The following is a 16349-nucleotide window of genomic DNA, read 5'->3' on the forward strand; positions in this document are numbered from 1 at the left end:
TTTTTTAAGTCACTAACATTTACACTTTGTAAACTTAAGTGTGCGGTATGTGTGATACCCTTTAGATGGGAACGGCTTCCACCAACAAAGGGATCATGGCTTCTGGCAGGGATGAAGCAGTACCTGTAACTGGCTATCCTTCTGGGTAGATTTGGTAGGTGGAGTTTCTGAATATCCTGTAACTGTAAGACGCAGAATTCGCCCTTTACAGCCTCCTCACAGGCAGTTTCAGTTAAGATCTTACTAAATACTTCTCTATTTCCTCTCCCATATCCCTTATTAAACCACTAGTCCCATCCGGGTTGTCTTGAAAAAAAAATGTGGGGAGTTTTCACTCAGAAATCTCTACCGTTGGCTGGCTTTGGACACAATACTACAAAGCAATTAAACTGCACAACACTCCTGTTAAATAAATGAATGAGTATTGGAACAGCCATTATAATGGCCACAGAGAGGTGAAGTGACTTGCCAAAGTCTTCGGAGGCTAGTCAGTGGCAGAGACTGACTGGGAATTCAGGAATGCCATGCTTGCTATACTAGACCACATTGCCTCTCCTGTACAGGACCAAATCAAGGGAATTTAGCATGAAATACATAAATTTGAGACCAGAATGGTTATAGGAAGCCAGAAAATTTGACAGTTCAGGAATTGCCTTTGTTAACCACGCCCCATTTAGTAGGTGCAATTTTTAGCTACAGTATATATATTAGAGATAATTAATATTTCCTAAGTTGTTTGTAATTTTCTTTTTCATTTTCCCACTGGCAATGAAATGATTAAAGATTTAAAAAGATCTAAGAGTCTCTTGTACCTTAAGATAGATACAGACGCATCTCATGCTGGGTCACCAGTGGCTCCTCTGATAACTGGTTACTCCTGCCTTATGAAATTCGGTTCGAAGGATTCCATTCTTCTCATCTGAAGGGAACCTCTCAGCCCGTGTTACTTAGATCCAAGACACTGGAATCTTTACCACAAGCCCATCTATCCCTGCAGCTGCTGATCTCAGCATCTGGCAGCTAAATTGGTAACAGTTAGGATTGCCCTCCAAATGTATCCAAAACACTTTGATCTAGAAACTGGGTTTGAAATTTCACAGGACAAGGCAATGATTTCCAGAGTGACATGGTATCACCTAATTTGAGAACAGCCTTTGTTGTCAGATTTTAGTAACACGTGGCACGTTCCCTCTGCAATGAGATTAACTAATTAGTGCTCAACACATCCCTGTATTACAGGTGGGAATCTGAAGCAGATAGAGGCTAAGTAACTTGTGCAAGGCCACAGAGAGAGTTTAGTGGCAGAGCTGGGATTCGAACTCAAGAAGTTCCATGCGCCCAGTTCTGTGCTCAGATCATGCCCCCTCTCTCACAACGGCTTCTGATCCTGAAGGAAATCAGGACGTGGGGAGACACGTGAAAACGGCAAGCAAGCTAGAGTTAGCGATGGCTGAAGGCTGATTTGAACGATGATCCAAGTTGTCCCAAACTGGTTCCATCTATCCCTAATGACGATTTAATATGAGCTTCACAAAAAATGTACCAGCAAAACTGACCTGGCCTTCCTTACCAAACTGATGGTAATGGAAAAACAATGACATTTTACTTGCCCATCACAAAGAACTCCCTGGTGAGCAGGTGACTGGAATTAGGCAAGGTTGGCTTAACCTACAGTTTTATTTTAAAAAATAAAATAACATTTAGGTGTCTGTTGGGTGTTGCACAGTGTGAATGGGACCATCAAGAGCCTCTGAACACTTCAGCTTTTCCAGCCAAACAAAAGATTCCCTTATCAGTCCGATTTATTACATATCCATAACCATAACTATCTCCTTGTTTGCAGAACTAACATCTACCACCTCTTTGTGTTAAATGGTTCGTCTTGCTGTATTTCCAACCTCTGAGCTGTCCTGGATTCACCTCCTGCAGCTCCCTTCTCATTTATATCACCTGTCTGCAGCCAGTCACCTTCCTGGGAGAGATTTTGGAGAGAAAGGAAAGAGAAAACAAAGGGGTTCAGTTGGAGGCTGGCTGGAAGGTCTGCTCCTCCCTGAGTTTCTTGTGACATTGCCAATGCAGAAGGAACAGTGTTAAGACTCATTTTTAATAAGTCATTTTTCAATTCTTGGGCACTTCTAAACAATTTTTGGGGAGTTGGCCTCCCCCACAGCTTTTGTTTCAAAATTTTCAGTGAACCAAAAAGTTGACCAAAAATTTATTTTGGGGCCGAATGCAACTTTTTGTTTGACCCAAAACAAAACGTTTTGTTTCGATGTCTAGCTGTCTCATGGAAGATTTTTCGAAAACTGGAAGAAGGTTTGAAACAGAAATGGCCATTTTTCGCAGGAAAAACAGACATTTCTTTTTGAAAATGTCCCAACAAAAATCTTTCGACGTTTTCGGGTGTGGGTTTGCTCCTTTTCTGACTGAAACAATTTGGCAAATTCACAAAACGTTTCCGTTGACCTGGGTCTGCATTTTTCGCCGACAAAGAGGTGGGGTCAAAAAATTTCATCCTGCCCTAGCCATTCTCAAGCTGCCTGCCCTCCCCTTCCAATGTCCTCCATTCTGCTGGCCCCCGCATGGTAAGGAAATATACTAGACTTCCCGGACCAAATCCAGCCCACCTTTCGAAAGGCGCTAACTGTGCCCCGATTCTATTCCCTGATCGTGAAGCACGTTTCAGGCAGTCAGACTTGATCATGAGAGGAACCTGGCAGGGTAGACTGCGAGCTACCATGTTTATGGGTGGATGCTCAAATTGCCAAGGTGTTCCTTTCCCAAACTGTAGGGGGAGATTTTGGCAAACCAGGAAGGTGCTTGAAACCACAATGGCGTATTGTTAAAGGCGGCCTAGTCAGCAAGCTGTAAATTGGCCATTCAGCAAGTCTCTGTTTGACCAAGGCAGGAGGGGAGGGGGTTTTGGGTGCCTCAGAAAGGGCAGCTTGACCCCGTGTCCTTCCTGATAAGAATTGTGTTGAAGTTGCTGATATGCCCCAGGAATGTCTATTGGGGTCTCAAGGCTGCAGACTCTGGAAAAACCCACACCTGGTTAATCAATAATCAGAAGGAGCCTCTTGCTTGCCCATTGGAACTGTTTGCTTGACAAGTTTTCTTTAAGGGACATGTCATTGTATTACTAATGTATAAATAAGGGGGAAAAGCTTGAGATGGGTGGGACTCTTCGGGACTGGTCTCTCCCTCTGGATGCATCTTGTGTTCCACACTGGCAGATGGGCTGCCACTGTGCCACTCGAGAGCCACACTCAGCTTCGGTAATTATCGAGGGATGGGGGTGTGTTACTAACCTGTTGCGGACGTGTGTAAGTGCTTGTGACTAAGTAAAGTTTAGCTTTAAGTGAAAGCACTCTTGTGTTGTCCTGTTTGTGCCAGCCATCTATGGGTCGGACGGCCGCGTCTCCCCTGATTTTTTCCTGACACCACCTCGCACAGAGTAAAAGTTACCAAGAGCTTTGGGTTGCAAGAACCTTGGGTAACACCACATCAGGCACTCACTCAGCCCGGTGGCTGGGATTTGATGTGTATCAAACCGGTGACTGCCCAAGGCACCCCGGCTGTTGCTAGGTTGTATATCTTGGCCATTTAGAATGTCATACTCAGTGGCTCAGACAATCAAGAATCATTACACATTTGCTGGCCTAAGCAACCAACTGCTCTCCAGTAGGGTGATGCAGGTGCTGACCTGGGTCGGATCCACTTAATCTATCGGTGGATATGTATGGCTCCGTAGCATTTGAGCCTTTGACTAAGAAAATTCTTTTGCTCACCAGAAAGATGTAACTGAGGTCTGAATCCATGCGAAACAGTGACTAAATGAGTGTATTTTATACATATTAGGAATGGGCTTAAATCAGACACCGAGATCCAAACACCTGCAAACTCTGAAGTGAATCTGAACTTTGTGTCTTAGGCCCTCTCCCCACCCCCAACACATCTATTTTTGATTCTATAAAAATGCACAGTGATAGTGTTTAATGAGAAACTGACTTTCAAGGAGTCAATCACAATCCCAGGCAGTCTTTTTTTTTTTTTTTTAATTTAGGGGGGGGGAGGGATAGCTCAGTGGTTTGAGCATTGGCCTGCTAAACCCAGCATTGTGAGTTCAATCCTTGAGGGGGCCATTTAGGAATCTCAGGCAAAAATCTGTCTGGGGATTGTTCCTGCTTTGAGCAGGGGGTTGGACTAGATGACCCCCTGAGGTCCCTTCCAACCCTGGTATTCTATGATTGATTCTATCTACAGCTATATCTAATGAACATCATCAGAAACTTGACTGTGGAGAGTGAATTTTGTCTAGACTGCTACCCACAGGATGAATTGTTGGATTGGATCTATGCAGAGAGCCACTGATCAGCAGCAGATAAAATTGGGGTTATTGTCAACAGCAGCATCCAATTTCCTCTGGAATATCTCTGCAAACCGACAGCCACCCTGAAGAGGTGCTTACCTGTTTATCTAACCCCACAGACTTTAAATTAGGCAATGGAAATCCAGCTGTGCTTCCAAGAACCATTTTTGCCATGTGAGCCCCTGCCTGAGGTTTGATTCTGAGCACACGGAGCTTTGGGGCCAGATCGGGTAGATTGGTGACTTCAATGGAGCTACGCCACTGGAGATTGGACCCTTGTCTGCTGTACAGACCAGAAAGATAGTTAGGGGCAGACGAAAACCTGAGAGGTCAAAGGGCACAGACCCTAGGGTTCCTGTGAGATTTAGCAGTAAGAAATGCTTTTTGTCAGTTTCAAACATTAAGGGGGGAGCTTGCACTACAAAGGCTGCTTCTAACGAAGATTTCCTTCTATGCGCTTAATAATGCCACTGATTAGAACATCTTGCATCCGCTGGATGGAATTGTTAAGGGACCAGATTGTGTTTGCAGGGAAGACGTTAACACATGTCAGCAGTGTCAAAGCAAGTTTCCATAGGCGCAACGGGAACCAGTGCTGACTTATCATTCCAGCATCTGCTCTCTTTCTGGCAAGAAAGATTAAAGGGACCTCATCCACATGGAATCGAGTCAATTAAAAGGGTTCAAAGTCATTCCAGGGCGTACACCTGCCCTCCACCCCTGGGATCGCCCAGCCAATTTGTAAGGTTTTACCGTCACCTTTTTCTGTTGCAGCATGAAAGACTGGCACAAACAACAGAGGGAAAGGACCAACTCTGCAGGCTCACCAGTGGAAGTGACTCTACACAAAGTCAGTGCCACCAACGTTCACAGTTAATAGATTGAAACTGGGAACTTTGGTCCCCTCCTCTCTTTCAGACCCAGCGATGTGGCCTTTAACAATGGGAGGCAAAGCATCTCAGATGGACACGTGGCTTTTCAATTGATGGCGACTCCCGCTTCACAAGTAAGATCTTTGTGTCTGTTGTAACTTATTTCCACTCCCTGCTGGGATCAACTTCCTCCCATTGCCCAGAACGTTCTGCTGATGATGCCGCCCTGTGCTTGTGACATCATCACCATTTCCATGGGCGAGACCTGATGTCACAGCACGGAAGGGCTCAGAGGAGCAGGATCAGCTTAATTTAAGCAGCACTTGTCTAAAAAGGTTGGTAACGTAGCAAACTGGCGGATGTGGGCATGTGTGTGCCACTGCCATAAGCGAATGGAAGAGAAGTCCCCCTACCTGTTGTGATTTTACACCAACGCTCACATGTTAGTTTGGATTTAAACCGATTGCTGTTCCCTCCACAGCCTCCAAACACGAACGGCCTGCAGGCGTTGGCTTCTCCATGGTAATACCAGAGCAACGTGTAGTGCAGGCAGGAGCCCTCGTCCATAGGCAGCCGACAAGGGTCTGAAATGAAACAGGTCCCCACCAAATGATCGACGCCGGAAGGGAAAGCAACGGGCCAGATGCTGCCCCCTTACTCCCGCTGAGCAGCAGCTTACTGCGTAAATAGCCCTGTTCATTTCAATGGGGATTCAGAGGGAGTAAGGTAGGCCAGGATCCTCAAAGGGATTTAGGCCCCTAACTTTCAAGGGGAGTTAGGAGCCTAAATACCTTCCAGGATCTGGGCCTGACTGCTTCCCATGGCAGAATCCTGCCCTATGTGAGTTTTCCAATGGGGTGTCCAGGCCAGCACCTTGCTCCACAAGTAGCACCATTGAGTTCAATAGGATAACTCACAGAGTAAGGTACTGCACAGTGTAAGCAAGGGGGGCAGGATCGGGGCCTTCAGGAGTGGCGTGTGTGCGGCCACGAGCTGGCATGGCAGGTTGGCTTGTACTGGATGAATAGGATACTCAGGAAAATGAATGAAGTGCTGAGCAAGCTTCCCCTCCAGGCAGTTCTGCCAATGCACTGACCTGCCGCAAAGCCCGCTATTCCTGCAGGCAGCCCCGTCCCAACCTGCAACCCCCCCTGCGGCTCCAGCTCAGAGACGGTCAAGGCTGCTGAACTGCCTCATGGATTTTTTGCAGACGGGGGCTAAAACATCTCACTGTCTGCAAGCATCCAAGCCAGTTTTAGGGGAGGGCTAGCTCAGTGGTTTGAGCATTGGCCTGCTAAACCCAGGGTTGTGAGTTCAATCCTTGAGGGGACCATTTAGGGATCTGGGGCAAAATCAGTACTTGGTTCTGCTAGTGAAGGCAGGGAGCTGGACTCAATGACCTTTCAAGGTCCCTTCCAGCTCTATGAGATAGGTATATCTCCATATATTATCTCGGCAGGAAATCAGGTTTCCAGTGGTTGGCAAGCAAGAGAACGCTTTTCTGCCATAGACCTCGCAAACGCCACTAGGTGCTAGCCTTGGTCTTCCTAGGGGGCCCATCCCCAGAGCGTCTGATCTCCAAACGTGCAGCGGAACCCTTCCACTGTTGAACTCTGCTGAAGGCTCTTTGTGGCACTCACTGACCCCAGCAGCATCCTGAGACACTTGACCCGGCTTGCAGGGCCACTCAGGCTGGATGGACAACATTGTCACAGGGGGCAGCAGGTTGCAATTAGTTATCTCAATTATCTCAACAGCTGGGGAGAGTCCAGCTCCTAAGTTCATCTGCTTCGTGCAGGAGGAGAGAGACCGAAATTTCCCGTGGCGCTAGTTAGCAGGGGTAACTGTTTCCATGTGTGTGTCCCCTTGAGCTCAATTTTCAAAAGCACTTCCTCTCCCGAAAGTGACTTCCCTAAATGCCATTTAATTCAGTGCATTTCACCTTCTAATGGGCGGCGGGCATGTCGCTGCTCGCGCCGAGCCTGAGCCATTAGCTGCTTATCACCGGGAGCTGCAGAGAAAGCAAATGGAAATCACAGTTAATGAGGGCGTGCAAATAAATCAGCCGCGATTTAAATATTGATCGTTACAGGTTTACATGGTTTCCCGTCGTATAACAAGCTCTTGATAAATGTCACAGAACAACTGGTGAGAGGTGGCAATAAAATCCTTAATGGCTTTGAACAATTCAGTCAGAAAGGTCAGATGTTAGAGAACACTGAAGTCTCTGTGGTGTTTGTGGGAGAAGGGAGATAAATGTCAGATTGGGGTTCTGTAAATTGGAGAGGTTTGAAAAGCCAGTAGCGACGGTAATCCAGCAGTAATAGCCGCCTGATTGCAGAATCCTGTTAGCGTTTAGAATGCCTGTCCACACTCATCACCTAGCAAACCCATTTGTGTGCCCTGTTGCTGGCAAACCAGGCTCTAATGGGGTTGCCAGCTGGAGACAGCTACAGCTGTGATTCAATAACATGGAGTCCGGGCCCCTGATCTCAAACTCCCGAGATCCAAAATGTTTCTTTAAAGTAAATTTAGACCCAGACGGGTAATGCCATCAATGTGTGATAAAGACCCCGAAGTGGAGAAGGCAGCTCCTTAGAGGACAAAGCAGGGAGGCTGCAAAATTTGGATTCAGAGACCGTGTTGGGTGATATTTGGATTTAGCTCATAGTAAGATATGGGCCATCCGCAAATGGGTTTCTATTTCAAGCACTCGTCCCCAAAACTCAGGGTAGTTTGGCCGGAGGAGGTCGGTCCAGGCCTGTCTCCAGATGTTGGGGCTCTTTTCTTTAATGAGTCTTGTAAACTTTGCTTCCATTACATGACTGAAGAGAAGTGGTGGCAGGTTTGTGAGCCAGCTCCAGCCTAGAAGGCGATAGGTGCAGTTAGGTATGAAACCTCCCAGGAAGGCAGGCGCCCCTTGAAAATAAAGCACAATGGGTTTAAAAAAAAAAAAAAGGAAGGGAAGTTTCTTTGTTGCTTTGCACCATCTGTGAAAAGTCTCTCAGGGGACGTCTACATTTAAACCTCTCCAGCGGCGCTGACACTGCCTATGCCGACGGGCGTAGGTAACCCACCTCCCCAAGAGGCGATAGCTAGGTTGACAGAAGAATTCTTCCATCCACCCTAGCGCTGTCTACGGTGGTTACATCACCAGAGCTACTTCTCTCAGGGGGGATGAGTTTTTCACACCCCTGAAGGGCGTAGTTATGCCGATGGAAGCTGCCTGTGTAGACCAGCCCTCGGAAACCCAGGCATTCTGTTTCCATCTGCATCTCGATTGTTGCTATTTCGAAGGCGCCTCTCACTGCGGTACCTATGGGCAGGGTTAGACACTATGCCCATTTTCTGGTGCGATATGGGGCCCACATGATTTTGGGCTGCAGATGCAGCGACATGGGGTCACGAAGCGAGGGGGTGCGACAGGCCGCACTCCAGCCACCGCTGGGATTGTGTATCTGGTTAGAGAGGCAGTCGCCTGAACCGCTTCCAAAGAGCTTGGCTCAGTCTGTGTCCCCACAGCAGCAGATTTTCTGCTGTGGACATGGTACTGGCACAGCCACACTTCCTATGCTGCCTTTTAGTGCCGCCTCGGAAAAATCTGGGCCGCTTTCCCACAGTGGTGTAGCTGTGTGATTCTGCTGAGTTCAGTGCCATTAGTCTTGATTTACACTGGTATGTTGCAAAGGCGCCGCTGGGTGGCTGCTCCACCCCCACTCCACCTGAGGCCCCGCCCCACTCCGCCCCCTCCCCCCAAGCCCCCCCCCCCCCCCGCCCCTTCCTGGCCCCCCCCCCCCCCCTCCACCTGAGGCCCCGCCCCACTCCGCCCCTTCCCCCAAAGCCCCACCCTCGCTCTGCCTCTTCCTGCCCCCGCTCCACCCTTTCCCCCAAAGCCCCACCCTCCCTCCGCCTCTTCCTGCCCCGCTCTGCCCCTCTCTGAATATGCCCCACCCTCGCTCCACCTCTTCCCACCCCCACTCTGCCCCCTCCCCCAGAGCCTCCTGCCTGCCGCAGATCAGCTGATCGGCAGGTGACTGGGGAGTAGTGTAACGCCAACAGACCCCGGTGGTCGGCGGGCAGGATTGAACCAGGGACCTCAGGAGCTTAGTGCATGAGCCTCTACAGCATGAGGTAAAAGCGACCTGGCTGTTAGCTAAGGCTGTAGAGCAGACTCATTAATCTCTCTAAGTGGTCTCGGTGCCACTAGATGGGACAGAACACCACACCCAGAAGGTGTGGGGTTACAGGAGCACCCATTGTTTTTTTTTCTGTGGGTGCTCCTATGGTATGTTGGAGGAACATCAGGCCCAGTGTACCTCTGTCCCCCTGAATCGCTTGCTCATGTACAGCCATTTTCTGGCATGAAAAGCCCATCCAGAGTCTGCAATGAGCCCAGCGTGCTACACGGAAAGAGCCTATTCATTTGCAATGCAGAACCTGCCTCCATCCTCACCCCCGCTCTTTTCCTCTCCACAGGGTCGGAGCCTGGCCGCAACGCCGGGCCTCTCATAAGAGCCTCTGATTACGGATGCAATTTCACAGCCGCCGAAAGCAGCGTGTCAAGGAGTCTGGACAAAAAAACGGAACAAAACAAACTCCCCCCACTTCGGCGTTGCTATTAACCCAGGAGCAGCACTCCTAGCACACCCACTCCCAGCTCACTGCTGATTGCAATGAAGATGAGGGAACGGCCCCCTGCCCCTTTCCAGTAACGAGCAAGTACGGATAGTTCCTGGGCAGCAGGGGATTCAGACAGGACAGGAAGCAAAGAACAGATTGTGGATTTTCCTTTACAGGTGCTTAATAATCATTAAGACCTAGCACTTCTATAGCACTTGTCCTCCATAGAGCGCAATGCTTTACAAAGGTCAGTACCAGGTACATATGTTTCATTATCCTGTACGATACATGAGACAATAGGAATAGGACCTAGAAGTTCAGGGTTCCTAATAACTGGGGGCAGGTCTTCACTACCCCCCGGATTGACGGGTAGGGATCGATCTATCGGGGATCGATTTATCGCATCTCATCTAGATGCGGATAAATCGATCCCCAAACGCACTCCCCGTCGACTCTGGAACTCCAGTTCGCAAGAGGCGGAAGCGGAGTCGACAGGGGAGCGGCAGCGGTCGACTCGCCACAGTCCTCACAGCCAGGTAAGTCGACCTAAGATACGCTGACTTCAGCTACGCTATTTGCGTAGCTGAAGTTGGCGTATCTTAGGTCAACCCCCCAACCAGTGTAGACCAGGGCTAAGTCTCCCAAGCCTATGCTAGTATTAAGTGGCTTGGGTTAAATCACATCTAAACTGCTGTGACCGCCACCCCTCATGAAGACAGTTGTGAGAGACAACTCATCAGCCCCACCTAAGACACAGCAGGTATAGACGCCCACCCGTAAGTCAGACTTTGTGGGCAGAGAGCACCACCGGGCAAGGTCTTGGGGTTTGCTGCCACTTGAAACACTACAACAGCACAGTTGTAGCTGCCTGGCTGTAGCCTTTGGGTGTAGACACTACCTACGCCCACAGGAGGGGTGCTCCCATCAGTGTAGGATACAGATTTTTCACACCCCTGAGTGACGTAGCTGGGTCCAACTAACTTTTTAGTGTAGACCAGGCTTTTGTGTGTCTGGCTCTGTGTTGGTGGGACAAGATGGGGGACCATAGGTGCCAATTCCGTGGGTGCTCTGGTGCTGGAGCACCCATGGAAAAAAATAATGGGTGCTCAGCACCCACCAGCTACAGCTGTTTGGCAGCTCGGGGAGGGGTTTGGAGGAGAGTGGACAGCAGTGAGTGGTGGGCGGGCAGGGGCCTCAGAGGAGGGGGTGGAGTGGGGGCGGGAAGAGGCAGGGTGAGGGCGGAGCCTTGGAGGGAAGGGGCGGAGTGGGGGCGGGGCATCAGGGTGGAGTACCCCCAGGGAAAAATAAAAGCCAGTGCCTATGAATGGACCTACTTCTGATGATGAGAGAGACAAGCTTTCAAGCTACAAAGAGCTCTTCCTCAGGTCTGGAGGGAGACCTGAAGAAGAGCTGTGTAGCTCGAAAGCTTGTCTCTCTCGCCAACAGAAGTTGGTCCGCTAAAAGACATTGCCTCACCCACCTTGTCCCTCTAATATCCTGGAACTGACGCAGCTACACCACCACATACAATCTGTGTTGGTGGGACAGAGCCATCACACCCAGAGAGACACAGGGACAGAAGCAAGACAGCAGCAGCAGAGAGAAAGCTGAGCAGACACAGCCTGGAAGCACAGTAATGCAATCTTGAGATAAAAGTTAGAGAAAAAGCATTCTGGGTACAGAGTGTTGGCTAGAAAGGCAGGCTTCAGACAGCTAACAAAGGAACTGTCTCCTGCTGTTTGATATCTATATCAGTTTGCCATCCAGAGGTTCTTTTCCCCATAGATTTAAGGACCAATGCTGAGGCCAGGGAACCATGTCCCGCCGCTTTTTAACAAAAGAATCATAAGAGCAGAATTCATGTCCCTGCAGATTCCCTCTCCCTCCCCCGCAGAATAATAGATTCTGCCCTGGAGGTGCTGCAATTACACCTTTTGCCCACCAGGGGCTGCTGTGGTGCCATAAGAGAGGGCAGCTGGCTCACCCCAGAGCAGCCAGCAGTAGAGAGGGAGGGGAGACTTTGGCCTTGACCCCCTCCTCCCCCCCCCACTTCTACAAAGGGTCCAGCGCCCTTGGCCAGAAGGACAATTAAGATCATCTAGTCAGACTAAGATCATTTAGTTGGGGATTAGGTTCTGTTTTGAGCAGGGGGTTGGACTGGATGACCTCCTGAGGTCCCTTCCAACCCTGACAGAGTCATAGAGTCATAGACTTTAAGATCAGAAGGGACCATTATGATCGTCTAGTCTGACCTCCTGCACAACGCAGGCCACAGAATCTCACCCACCCACTCCTGTAATAAACCCCTAACCTATGTCTGAGCTATTGAAGTCCTCAAATCATGGTTTAAGGACTTCAAGGTGCAGAGAATCCTCCACCAAGTGACCCGTGCCCCACGCTGCAGAGGAAGGCGAAAACCCCCCAGGGCCTCTGGAATGAGGCATTCTTCCCGACCCCAAATATGGCGATCAGCTAAAACCTGGGCAAGACTCACCAGCCAGACAACCAGGAAAGAATTCTCTGTAGTAACTCAGATCCCACCCCATCTAACATCCCATCACAGGCCATTGGGCATATTTACCGCTAATAGTCAAAGATCAATTAATTGCCAAAATTAGGCTATCCCATCATACCATCCCCTCCATAAACTTATCAAGCTTAGTCTTGAAGCCAGATATGTCTTTTGCCCCCACTGCTCCCCTTGGAAGGCTGATATTCTATGATTCTATGACCTGCGCATGACACAGGCCAGAGAACTTCATCCAGTAATTCCCACATCGAGCCCTACAGCTTGGCTGGACTGAAGTTTTACCTCCCCCCGTTTCCAGGGCAGATTGCAGCCTACACTCAGTGATGGTCCTGGTCTCTCCACCTTACCAACACACTCATACAGCCTATGGGACCATAGCTGCAGCTAGTTACAGGTTTGTTTCCCAACAATCATCTCTGAACTGTTTCCATTCATGGTCTTCCAACCCTGGCTGACCTTCCTGGCTTTCCAGTCCCATGCCATCAGACAGCCTGACTGGCCCTCGTTCCATCGGTACACTGGGAAGCGGTCTTATAACTACAGTTCCCAGGTTGCCGTGGGTGAGGTGGGGAGGGGGGTCGTCGTCAATTGTAGCCAAAGCTAAAACGCACACACAACCACATCAAAATAAATTACCGGGCATAAATGGAGTCGATTCCATGATAGGCATCTCTAGTTCGGTCGTATTCTGTATTTCACGAAGTAATTCTTGTTGAGCTTCATCGGCCTTCCCTATGAGTTCTGGCGATTCAAAATTCTCTTTGATATTCCTGCCGATTTCTCCTGGAGAGTCTGCACCCAGGTCTGCAGATTTAATTAGTAAGTGAAAGTCTTTCCCTGAATGAAAAGTATCGGTACAGATTGGAGAGGGGACCTCAGCAATCCTATGATGGCAGAAATCTATAGACAATGGTAGGAGAAGCCTAACTTCAAACCACATAGAGTTCTACAGCCATGTCATTTATTGGGGAAAGATAATCCTGGCTAATACTTCAGTTGAGTACGAGTAAAAAGGGACACTCAAGTTATGTAGATCGAAAGCTGGATCTACGTGTGCACCAACCCAAACTTCACAGCTGTGTCAGAAACGAAGCTGGTTGAACAGTGCAAAGCAGGGCGTGGATGTGTGCACACGCCCAAACACATGTCCCAGTACTGAATGGCTGATTGGGCCAATCCCATTCCAGCTCTGTGTTGCTCACTCGTGAGGAATCTTTGCACCATTGATGGGTTGATCACACAAAATGGTGGGAGGTTGCTGCTTTTATGTACAAATCCAAGGGGAGTGTGCGAGCGCACCAGGGTGCTCACATGGGAACAAGAGCAGTCACTACATGTTCCACTGTTTAAAACGCAAAGGTGGCCGAGGAGTAAGGGGGCCGAAGCTGGGGCCAGAGCTGGGGGCAGGGAAGGGGCTGGAAGTGAAGCCCCGGCTGGGAGCCGAGGCTGGCAGCTAGGGCCCTGAGCATGGAGCCCTGGGTGCGGAGCCGGTCGCCCGGACCCCGGGCATGGGGTCAGCAGCTGGGGCGGCCGGGAGCAGAGCCCGGGGTGTAGGGCCAGCAGGTGTGGGGTGGACAGCTGCCAGGGCTGGGGCCAGGAGAGAAGCTGGGTGGTTCTCCCTCCCCGCCCCCCATGGGGGGCTGGCCCAGGCCCCAGCCACACACACCCCCCCGAACGTTTCTCCATGCCCCCCAGTTTGGGAACCTCTGACCTAGAGGCTCCAGAGGACACTTGAATTGTTTGTCCAGCATGGGACAAAACTTCAAAGGCGAGACTGAGGGAGCCCCCACATCAGAATACCCCATAGCTCAGTGGTTAGGGCACTTCCTGAGAAGCTGGAGCCCCCCTCGTTCAAATTCCCTTCTTCTCATTTGGCAAAGGGGGAATTGAACCTGCTATTTAGGGTTTTCTGAATTTAAGGTAGTGGCAATTTAATAATTTTTTTAGGGGGGGTTAGGAATAAATGAATAGGGATAAAGGTTTTTTTGTTTGATATATGATTGGTATAAACAAGCGTGTTTTTACTTCAAATTACTTTTTAAATAGATTTTAAGCACATACACGTATACGTTATAGCAATAGGTTTCGAGCACTTTAAATATTATAGTTACTTAAACTTTGAGATGGTTTTGAGAGATTAACAGCCGGGCTTCCGGGGGCCCTCCTTCTGTCCAGCTGCTGGGGAGTTTAGGTGTTAGCTTTTGGCTTGTAGAAAAGATTTTTTGGATTGCTTTAAAGTGTATTTTTATTTTATTTTTTATAGTTAATATAAATAAAGTATATAATTTATAGTGATTTTTAATGAGTTATTATAGTAATCCCTACTGGATTACTAATTTTTTTTTGTTTTAGCAAATTGTTTATTTTTTATTAGTAAAGTATTTTAGTTATAATAATAATAAAATGTATATGTTAGGGGCATTTAAAATTAAGGTTGTTTTTTATTTTTTTTATTTTTAAGGTCTATTAATTTTTTGATTTTTTTAATTTTGATTAGTCAGACTGCAGACATGCAGCTATTTGGCTTTGCTTTTTAGAGTTTTAAAAATTATTTTAGCTATGTGGTATTTGGTTTTTAGCTAGCAGTGGCTGGACACACAAAATGGCTGATTGCTGTAATGTCAGATTTAATTCTCCCATAACGCCACACCCCAGGTATGTGCTCTAACCACTAGGCTAAAAGTTATAGGGGATCTGCCTCCTCCTCCACTTGCCTTCAGGAGAGGGGTTCCTGGCTGCAGATTGCTGTGAGAGGGGGCAGGGCTTAGGACACACCTCTCTCATGAGCACCTCCCATTGGCTAGTATAGGCAGGACACCACCTAGCATGCTGGTTTTCATGGATCGCGTTCTTAGGTGCCTCTCTCTCCACTTCATTGTATAGGAAGTGTAGACACCTAACTCAGACTTTGTGCATTCCAGTGATTTTCTAGGTGCTCAGAAGTGAGGCATTACAACACCTAAGTCGTTTTGTGGATCTGGGCCCATGTCTTTTAGTTGACTGTAAAACTCCACGTGTGTTTTCCAGGTTACATACATGATAACAAACTTACCGCGGTTTATGGGCGTTCGTCCCAACTCACCTGCACAAACTGCAAAGATAGAAAAGAAAGGGATTCAGGAATAAAGCAAACACAAGACCAGGCAAGCCAAGGCATTGTGGGGTCAGAGGCAGGGTTAGGGGTGGGCAAAGATTTTCCATCAAAACGTTTTTTTCGATGGAAAAGTCAGATTTTCAACTCAATGAAAATGTTCACAGAAAGTCTCTGCTTTGCTCAAAAATGTTCAGTGTTTTTGTTCAATAACTGAAAACTTTTCCATGAAAAGTCAACATTTTTCATGGAGAAGAAAACAAAAATTGCAACCCGTTCCAGTTAGTCTTAATAAGACATGCCATTGACAAGAAGGAAGGAATTAATGGCTATGTCATGTGGCTTCCTTGGTACAGGGCATGGATTAGGGGCAGAGCTCACTGTCTGGAACGGTGGTCCCTGGAACAGAGGGGAACAGGAAACGAAGGAGAATAATGCTGGATTTGCAGCATGGTCTTAACTCTTATGAAAACCCACCAAACTCCATCCTATTTAGCCTGAGCTGCCTTGTATGACAGCAAAGATTCATAGAGATTTTAAGGCCAGAAGGGACATAAGAACGGCCATACTGGGTCAGATCAAAGGTCCATCCAGCCCAGTATCCTGTCTACCGACAGTGGCCAGTGCCAGGTGTCCCAGAGGGAGTGAACCTAACAGGTGATGATCAAGTGATCTCTCTCCTGCCATCCATCTCCACCCTCTGACAAACAGAGGCTAGGGACACCATTCCTTACCCATCCTGGCTAATAGCCATTAATAGACTTAACCTTCATGAATTTATCTAGTTATGATCATCTAGTCTGAGCTTCTGCATTACACAAGCCACTGAACTGTGCCCTTCACCACCCTGATGACATGGGCGGCAGG

General features: G+C 48.5%; 1 protein-coding gene across 6 annotated transcripts in view; it reads right to left on the reverse strand.

The window, feature by feature from the left end:
* Positions 1-1663: 1663 nt before the first annotated feature.
* LOC112109469 (collagen alpha-1(VII) chain-like) overlaps positions 1664-16349 on the reverse strand; it is a 102496-nt gene continuing 87810 nt past the window's right edge. For 4 of the 6 annotated variants that reach the window (XM_029910802.1, XM_029910805.1, XM_029910806.1 and 1 more), the window contains 5 exons: positions 15444-15482; positions 13028-13228; positions 7184-7252; positions 5655-5825; positions 1664-1972 (listed from right to left, as the gene is read on the reverse strand). In XM_029910802.1, coding sequence (XP_029766662.1) covers positions 1965-1972; positions 5655-5825; positions 7184-7252; positions 13028-13228; positions 15444-15482 — 488 coding nt within the window. In that variant the 3' untranslated portion in view covers positions 1664-1964. The remainder of the gene's footprint in view (positions 1973-5654; positions 5826-7183; positions 7253-13027; positions 13229-15443; positions 15483-16349) is intronic. The other 2 variants (XM_029910803.1, XM_029910804.1) reach the window with 2 other exon arrangements.

This window comes from Terrapene carolina, unplaced genomic scaffold (assembly GCF_002925995.2).
Source record: "Terrapene carolina triunguis isolate 2854851 unplaced genomic scaffold, T_m_triunguis-2.0 Scaffold68, whole genome shotgun sequence".
Lineage (NCBI taxonomy): Eukaryota > Metazoa > Chordata > Testudines > Emydidae > Terrapene > Terrapene triunguis.